The sequence below is a fragment of the Oncorhynchus keta genome, chromosome 10 (genome assembly GCF_023373465.1).
Source record: "Oncorhynchus keta strain PuntledgeMale-10-30-2019 chromosome 10, Oket_V2, whole genome shotgun sequence".
In the NCBI taxonomy this organism is placed as follows: domain Eukaryota; kingdom Metazoa; phylum Chordata; class Actinopteri; order Salmoniformes; family Salmonidae; genus Oncorhynchus; species Oncorhynchus keta.
The window spans coordinates 28,402,629-28,412,580 of record NC_068430.1 but is presented as its reverse complement, the minus strand read 5'-3'; the positions used below and the strand labels follow the sequence as shown (position 1 = coordinate 28,412,580).

The 9,952-nt window shown below is 38.9% G+C and overlaps 1 protein-coding gene across 1 annotated transcript; it reads left to right on the top strand.

The window, feature by feature from the left end:
* Positions 1 to 8,176: 8,176 nt before the first annotated feature.
* si:ch211-220m17.5 (guanylin family protein) lies at positions 8,177 to 9,579 on the top strand. The gene is made up of 3 exons (XM_035779375.2): positions 8,177 to 8,360; positions 8,698 to 8,896; positions 9,131 to 9,579. The coding sequence occupies exons 1-3, from the start codon at positions 8,283 to 8,285 to the stop codon at positions 9,187 to 9,189; spliced, it is 336 nt and encodes a 111-aa protein (XP_035635268.1). The 5' UTR covers positions 8,177 to 8,282; the 3' UTR covers positions 9,190 to 9,579.
* Positions 9,580 to 9,952: the final 373 nt, after the last annotated feature.

Here is a 9,952-nt window from a genome sequence, read left to right as displayed (position 1 = left end):
ATTCGCTGAGGAGGATGGTCCTCCCCTTCTTCCTCTGAGGAGCCTCCACTGCTGCACCTAATTGTATCCAATAATATTATAATATGATAGAATTCTGTGGGGCCTCTTGCAAATTATTACATGGCCCAATATGTCGAATTCAAATATTATGTGACACTGTGGATTGGCTTCTAGCAAACATTCTGCATGACCCAATGTACCCAAAGGTCCTCCGAAGACGATATATCACAATCTGCCCCAGAAAGCGTCCACACCTGTCCACTATTATCCCAGTGGGCAAAACTGTTTGAAATGAATCATTGAAACTAGATTTAGTTCTGTGCATTTTGTTTATAGACTGTTTTTAATTAAATTTCCAGACTACCCTCTGCCTCCACAGCCACAGAGATAATGTTAAGATTTCATTCCTTCCCTACATATTCTCTCATACATTTAATAACACTAGTCTTGGTCCTGATTTACCAGCCATTAGAAATTTGCCCTTGCATTTCTGTTATGCACAGTAATCAGAACATGCAAAGTTTCCTGAATGATTGAATTGTGTGTCTGAAAGCAGGTATTATTTGTTTAGACCGTCAAAAATAACATGCAATCGGTACTTGTTTTAATATTTACCATCCTGTGGCGACAAAAAGATATGTGCACATTTAGAGAAAAAATTACTTTTGAAAGGTATTCTGAACACACATTCACTCAGATTCATAGATCAATTCATAAAATGTCATTCTGACAGCCTCCAATGCCTTGCCAGCTGGTAATATTTAGTTTCAGTCTATGTCATGATTCAATCTATAATATCAATGTTATACAGAATGTCAGGTGAATAGCAACATTGATATTGTCATCCACTCACATCCGCTTCACCTGCATTGAAACTAACCTGTTGGCCTCCTTCCAAAGCTATCAGACAAGGCCCACTCCTTCTGATGCAAAGGGCACAATTTATGGCACACTTTGAGAGCTGTAAAAAGAAGAGTGATTTAAAGCAAGGGAGCCACTCCTAACTGTCCCACTATGATGCAGAGTTATCAACAGTGTCCGGAGACAAACAGTGTGGAGTTTTTTATGGCCAGCATCAACACTTATTTTACTTGGAGCATGTATGGAAAGTGGCAATATGATGGTCAGTTATTAGATGTACATTTAAGCTTCAGGGAATATATAAATAATGCATACAATACAGCTGGTAATGTTGGTATTCCAGTGATGAAGCATGCCCTGCATACTCTCCTACTGTTGGTCCATACTGAGTGTAGACTTTATGGAGAGGAAACTGACTAATGGCCTTATCTCAAAACATCTGTGTGTGTGTAAAGCAACACGCATTCTCCTACTAAGGGTGTCTCTGATCACAGTTCAATAACTGAGTTACACGTTTTTCACACCCATATGGTATTTACAGTATATGACGTAGCATTAGTCAGGGAATGTCACCCTGCTCTTTGTACTAGAGGCAAAGGCCGGAGTGACACAAACATGTAAGGGATCAATGCAGTGACCTGATGACATGCCACTGACAATTGATACCATTACTGATTGGCTATTCCATATTACTATAATCAATCTATATTTAAACAACAACAAAAAGATGAGTTATAGAATGTTATTTTTGATAAATCATTTTAATATAGAACTCAGTGACAATGGTTTTGGTCAAACTAAATGGCCTCTACTTCAAAGTCTCAGAGCAAGTGACATACATCACCAATTGAAACGCTATTAGCAGGCACCCCACTAACTAGCTAGCCATTTCAAATCGGTTACACAAGGTTATTATAGTTTTGTGTTATATTATTTTTTATTTCTATTCGTTTTTCCTTTTTTATGTGAAATTCAGTTTAGTTTAATTTAGTTTTCAAACATAATTTGCTAGTTTTTATTTAGTTTTATAAAATATTTATATTTCGATTTTATGTTATGTTATTTAGTTTCAGTTTTAGTTAAAGTGTCAGGGACAGAAAGAATGCATGTGAGGCTTGGATCCATTTGTGTTATATAGATTTTGGGGTGTTTTTTCGGATGTCACTATTTGCAACTGGGGGGGCAGTAATACAAAAGGTGATGGTTCAGGTCATAGGTTAGGTTAAAATGATAAAGTCAATAACAATGTGACTTGGAATTAAAAAGCACCAAGACTGGTGCAAAAATATATGGTATAATTGTCACGTTCTGACCTTAGTTCTTTTGTTATGTCTTTGTTTTAGTATGGTCAGGGCGCGAGTTGGGTGGGTTGTCTATGTTCCTTTTTCTATGATTTGGGATTTCTGTGTTTGGCCTGGTATGGTTCTCAATCAGAGGCAGCTGTCATTCGTTGTCCCTGATTGAGAACCATACTTAGGTAGCCTGGTTTCACTTTTGAGTTGTGGGTGATTATTTTCCGTGTCAGTGTTTGTGCCACACGGGACTGTTTTGTTTGTCATTTATTGTTTTGTTCAGTGTTCAATTACTTTTTTAATGGTGTGGTCCTTCTGTAGCTCAGTTGGTAGAGCATGGCGCTTGTAACGCCAGGGTAGTGGGTTCGATCCCCGGGACCACCCATACGTAGAATGTATGCACACATGACTGTAAGTCGCTTTGGATAAAAGCGTCTGCTAAATGGCATTTATTATTATTATTTATTATTAAAAGATATGAACGCCCTTAAGTTCAATTATATTCATTAATAACTTTAGTGAAGTGGGCAACATAGCCAAAACCTTTGATTTACAGCACCCTACTAGCGTGGAGGGACTGTAAGAAATACCTGGGCATTTCCTCCCAAATATGTTCTCACTCGACTATAGTAGGCAACCCAGACTTGCCAAAAGCCCTGAGGGATGCCAACGTTAATCTTTGGCATATTCTAGGAATCAGGACCTTTTCAGACCTTTTTAATCAGAAAACCACTACACTGAAATCCTTTCAAGAGCTCTGCAGTGAATTCAATGTGCCAAGATCCCATTTAAAAATATATATATCTTCAAATTAGACATGTCATTTCCTCATTTACTTCCAAGAGGAGGTTTAGAACTCAGTTGAATGAAGTTGAAACCCTTCTTGTCACAGCACAATCTATTAAAGGCAAAATATGTTATATCTATAGACTCCTTTCTGAGAAAGGAGGCTCCTCCTTTACTCCTTTGAAAATATTCTGGGAAAAGGACCTTGGTCTGACTATCAGTGATGAGCTATGGGCGGAGGTTTGCAACAAGGTATACTGCACCTCTACTAATGTAAAACTGAAAGAATCTAATTACACATTTTTGTACAAATTTTATTACACTTCTTTGAGACTCCATAGAATGAAAATAGATATGTCTCCTAACTGTAAAAGATGTACCTCTGAAAGTGGAACCTATATGCATGTATTTTGGAGCTGTAGAGAGATTGCCAGATTCTGCCAGATTCAGATTCTATACATACTGCTGCACAGAAAATACTAGATGTACAGTTTGATATGACCCCGCGTATCTATCTTCTTAATGCCCAGCAGGACTTTGTTCTTGATCCTGATGGATAAAATTTGCTTATGACTATTACATACTTTGCTAAGAAATGTATTCTTCTATTGTGGGCCTCTAATACCCCTCCTACATTTAAAATGTGGATTGATCAGATTGTTGACTTTCTCCCTCTTGAAAATCTCACTTATGACCTCCACAAGAGACAGCCCAAGTTTGACAGACTCTGGTCTCCACCATTCAACTATATTTCAAACTGGACAGAGTGAACGGGGTGATTAGGGAAATGAGCAGATACATTTAAAAAAAAGTTCTTTATTTCACCTTTATTTAACCAGGTAGGCTAGTTGAGAACAAGTTCTCATTTGCAACTGCGACCTGGCCAAGATAAAGCATAGCAGTGTGAACAGACAACACAGAGTTAAACATGGAGTAAACAATTAACAAGTCAATAACACAGTAGAAAAAAAGGGAGTCTATATACATTGTGTGCAAAAGGCATGAGGTAGGCGAATAATTACAATTTTGCAGATTAACACTGGAGTGATAAATGATCAGATGGTCATGTACAGGTAGAGATATTGGTGTGCAAAAGAGCAGAAAAGTAAATAAATAAAAACAGTATGGGGATGAGGTAGGTAAAAATGGGTGGGCTATTTACAGATAGACTATGTACAGCTGCAGCGATCGGTTAGCTGCTCAGATAGCAGATGTTTGAAGTTGGTGAGGGAGATAAAAGTCTCCAACTTCAGCGATTTTTGCAATTCGTTCCAGTCACAGGCAGCAGAGAACTGGAACGAAAGGCGGCCAAATGAGGTGTTGGCTTTAGGGATGATCAGTGATATACACCTGCTGGAGCACGTGCTACGGATGGATGGGTGTTGCCATCGTGACCAGTGAACTGAGATAAGGCAGAGCTTTACCTAGCATGGACTTGTAGAGCACCTTACATGTTGTGTAAGGTGCTGTAAAATCTAAAAACTAATTATTAGCTCGTTGTCTCAGCGAAGGCTAGAAATAGCTAATAAGAACCTTGACAGTGCTGCTGGAAGTTTTATATATGTTTTTTTAATATATTTATTTTCATTGTTCTTTGTGAGTACGTGTAGGTATGTAGGATATGTGTGAATGTATGTATGTATATGTGTACGTATGTATATGTGTATGTGTGTGTATATAAAGATATATATATACACCAAAAAAAACATTATTTTTTATTATTATTTTTATTATTATTATTATAATTTTTATTACATTTTTTAAAAAATGTTTTACCTGTCACATCTGTGAATGTGGAATGTGTTTTGTTGGTTGATTGAAAAACAAAAAAAAAATAAAACTTTAAATTGAAAAATAAAAGATATGAACACTTACCACACTGCGCATTTGTCCTCCGCTCCTTCATACAACGACCGTTACAATAATGAAACTCTCTCTTTCGCCCATGTTACCACCAATCCAATGCTTTCAACTTTGCCTAAATGTAGACCAACAACATTATCCCAGAAACACTAGACACATTCCAATTTGCATAGCCCCAACAGATCCACAGATGATGCAGTCTCCTTGCACTCCACAGTGCCCTTTCACACATGGACAAAAGGAACACCTATGTGAGAATGCTATTCATTGACTACAGTTCAGCGTTCAACACCATAGTGCCCTCAAAGCTCATCACTAAGCTAAGGACCCTGGGACTAAACACCTCCCTCTGCAACTGGATCCTGGACCTCCTGATGGGCCGCCCCCAGGTGGTAAGGGTAGGTAACAACACATCCGCCACGCTGATCCTCAACACAGGGGGCCCTCAGGGGTGTGTGGTCAGCCCCCTCCTGTACTCCCTGTTCACTAATGACTGCACGGCCAGGCACAACAGCCTGATCACTGACAACGATGACACAGCCTATAGGGAGGAGGTCAGAGACCTGACCGTGTGGTGCCAGGACAACAACCTCTCACTCAATGTGATCAAGACAAAGGAGATGATTGTGGGCTACAGGAAAAAGAGGACTGAGCACGCCCCCATTCACATCAACGGGGCTGCAGGGGAGTAGGTTGCGAGCTTCAAGTTCCTTGGTGTCCACATCACCAACAAATAACATATTCCAAGCACACCAAGACAGTTGTGAAGAGGGCACGACAAAACCTATTCCCTCTCAGGAGACTGAAAAGATTTGTCATGGGTCCTCAGATCCTTAAAAGGTTCTACAGCTGCACCATCGAGAGCATCCTGACGGGTTGCATCACTGCCTGGTATAACAACTGCTCGGCCTCCGACCGCAAGGCACTACAATACGACCCAGTATATCACTGGGGCCAAGCTTTCTGCTATCCAGGATCTTTATACCAGGCGGTGTCAGAGGAAGGGCCTACAAATTGTCAAAGACTCCAGACACCCTAGTCATAGACTGTTCTCTCTGCTACCGCACAGCAAGTGTTACCGGAGCGCCAAGTCTAGGTCCAAGAGGCTTCTAAACAGCTTCTACCCCCAAGCCATAAGACTCCTGGACATCTAATCAAATGGCAACCCAGTCTATTTGCACCCCCCCTTGTACGCTGCTGCTACTCTCGCTTTATTATCTATGCATAGTCACTTTAATAACTCTACCTACATGTACATATTACCTCAATTACCTCGACTAATCGGTGCCCCCGCACATTGAATCTGTACCGGTATAGCCTCGCTATTATTATTTTAATGCTACTCTTTAATTATTTGTTCCTTTGTTTCTTATTTTTTTTATTAAGGGCTTTTAAGCAAGCATTTCACTTTAAGGTCTACACCTGTTGTATTCGGCGCATGTGACAAATACAATTTGATTTGATTTGAAATGTAAGAAGAATCAAGTTAGCTACCTAGCCAAGTTTTTCTCTGTTAGCTAGTGATAGTGATGCACAAGGTAGACTTATTTGAAACAGTTACATCCCATTTACCCACCAGATTAAGTAAACCGCCAAAAAGCTTGAAAGCCACATTCTATAAGTTTAGAATATATTTTATTTTTCTCTTATTTTATTTGAGTTAGTTTTGGAGTTAAATATAATAGTTTCCATATAGTTTTAGCCTTTCAAATGGGTTTGTTAATTATTTTATTTCAGTTAATAAAAAATAGTTTTTTCATGATACATTTTAGTTTTAGTTTTAGTTTGCTATAATAACTTTCTTAGAGCCCAAAGGGCAATCATTATACCATCCAGATGAATTCAAATAAATCCTGTACAGACCTCAACAAATATGTCTAATTAGCATAAAAGTATGTGTAATAGTGTTATTTTGTGCAAACTATGCAAAGTTTGTCTAGCTTCAGCATAAAGATATATACAGTTGAAGTCGGAAGTTTACAGAGACTTAGGTTGTAATTATTAAAACTAGTTTTCAAACACTCCACAAACTTCTTGTTTAACAAACTATAGTTTGGGCAAGTCAGTTAGGACATCTACTTTATACATGACACAAGTAATTTTTCCAACAATTGTTTGCAGAAAGATTACTTCACTTGTAATTCACTGTATCACAATTTCAGTGGGTCAGAAGGTTACATACACTAAGTTGACTGTGCCTTTAAACAGCTTGGAAAATTCCAGAAAATGATGTCATGGCTTTAGAAGCTTCTGATAGGCTAACTGACATAATTTCAGTCAATTGTAGGTGTACCTGTGGATGTATTTCAAGGCCTACCTTCAAACTCAGTGCCTCATTGCTTGGCATCATGGGAAAATCAAAATAAATTAACCAAGACCTCAGGAAAAAAATTGTAGACCTTCACAAAAAGCATTGCAGTATTTTGACCACGAAGGCCTGATTCACACGGTCTCATTTGAACAGCTGATGTTGAAATGTGTCTTGTTACTTGAACTCTGTGAAGCATTTTTGGGGTTTTTCATTTCTGAGGCTGGTAACTCTAATGAACTTATCCTCTGCAGCAGAGGTAACTCTGCGTCTTCCTTTCCTGTGGGGGTCCTCATGAGAGCCAGTTTCATCATAGCGCTTTCAAAGTTCTTGAAATTTCCCAGATTGACTGACCATGTCTTAAAGTAATGATGGACTTTCATTTCTCTTTGCTTATTTGAGCTGTTCTTACCATAATATGCTTGGTATTTTACCAAATAGGGCTGTCTTCTGTATACCACCCACCTTGTCACAACATAACTGATTGGCGCAAACGCATTAAGAAGGAGAGAAATTGCACAAATGAACTGTTAACAAGGCACACCTGTTAATTGAAATGCATTCCAGGTGACTACCTCATGATGCTGGTTGAGAGAATGCCAAGCGTGTGGAAAGTTGTCATCAATGCAAATGGTGGCTACTTTGAAGAATCTCAAATATATTTGTTTCACACTTTTATTGTAACTATGATTTAATGTGTGTTATTTCATAGTTTTGATGTCTTCACTATTATTCTACAATGTATGAAATAGCAACAGTAAATAAAAACCCTGGACTGTGGATAGTTTACATAAAGATAGTTTGTGTGACAGTAAACAGGGATTCCTTGTTAACCAACGTGGTAAGTGGAGGTGTGTGACCGACTGTAGAAGACATACCATCAAGTGTGTCCATAAAAACATCAGACTTGGGATGAGGTCAGAGAGGATTTATGAATCCACCTTTATGACATTGTAAAATCCACCATCACCACTCATTAACCCGTGAGAAATACGTTTCTCCCGTTTGCAGATCGGCCAATCCTAGGCCTGCATGTCTGAACTGAGTTGAGAGTCAACCCTTTAAAAGGAAGGAGGGAGATGAACAGAGAGCAGAAACTGAGGTGAGCAATCTTCCAAACACACCAACAACAGCAAGACTAAAGGCTCAAAGCAAACCTCTCAAAAGACAAGATGAAGACCATTCTCTCCATTGCTCTCATGGTCCTGGCTCTCTGTCTGGTGTCTGAAGCCCAAACTGTCAAAGTACAGGTAAGGGCTCCTCTTAAAGCAAGGTTTACCTTACTATAATGTACTATAATATGATGACTATTGACTGCAGATATGTCAAAATGGTCAATGGTAATCTAATGAAATAATGTTTTGTTAACCCTCGGTATGTAGCTGTAACAAACAAAATTCTGTGTAGCATTTTCTTTTTAGCAACAAGGCATATACTTGGTGCAAGCCAGCATTACAAGTCTATGGGCATCCTCCTCACATTCAGCATGTGTAAAGCATTGCAATGATTGGCTGAGACCCCAATATGACCCACAGATATGGTGCTTTGTCTAAACTGTGTCTATGTCCTCTCATCTCTTCTCTGTAGGAGGGAGACTTTTATTTCTCACTGGAATCAGTGAAGAAGCTCCAAGAACTGACAGCAGAGGGCAGCAATGTAAACAGGATGCAGAATCCTCGTCTCACCAGCAGCAGCTTTGCTTCTGTCTGTGCTAACCCTTCCCTGCCACAGGAGTTCATGCCCCTTTGCATGAAGAGAGGGGCAAGTATGTCCCTCTCAAGACTAGGTAAGAAAAGACCACTCTATAGCATAATATCCACTACAGTCCAACTTGGTGGATCGGACCAGATTGTGATAAGACCATAATCATTTGCTGATGGAGTCATTGATCGGAATTGTATATAGAACATGTCTCTCTTATGTACATCTAGTTGGTCTCTACAATATGCAGTTGTAGTTTGATTGATTGAGTGATTATGGAACATGTTTTAACACTGTACCTTTCTCTTCTTTCTTCCAGCTGCTGTGCCTATGGACATCTGTGAGATCTGTGCCTTTGCTGCCTGCACAGGCTGTTAGTCAAAATATCAACCTGACAGCCATCAGAAGACAAGCCACTCACATTTCTCATTCTGCATATCGTGACAACAATTTTGATCTCGTGTTTAAAATTGCCATCTTCAGATGGCCAAAAACATAATTGGCTCAAAAATTCAAAACTGATTAATTGATGGAGGCTCATTTTCTAGAAACTGTTACTTTGGAGCATATTTAGCACTTATTTGACTGTTTTTCTTTTTATCAATTGACTTTTATTTTGGGGGTTTGGGGTTTGTTACAGTTCTATCTTACAAGGCTTTGTACTTATTTAATGTTCTTTTTGTTTTCATTGACACAAGTCTTTGGAGTTTTGTATTCTTTTGTATGTTTATGAATGCCTCATGTTTAATAAAAAAGCATTGAAAAACACATATTGTTGTTTGAGTGAGTGGTCTACCAACTGTAACTGGCTGGCAAATCTTGAATAGAACATTTGATAAACTGACTGAAATTGGAACAACACAGAGAACAATACTTCACCCACAAGTTGGATGAAACCTATTTATTGAGAGTGAACCTTGAATAGAGCATATATTTGATAAACTAGCGGACATTGGCACAACACACAGAATAATACTTCATCCACTTTTGGTTGAAACTTGGCATTTGTGTCTTTTCCCCAACACTTCCATTGAGAGGACGATAGTACACCCCAAGGGCTAACTCCTGCCCCCAGTACACAACTTACATCCGACAGTCTATTGTCACTGTACTTTTGCTTCACTACCTAAAAAGGTATTAA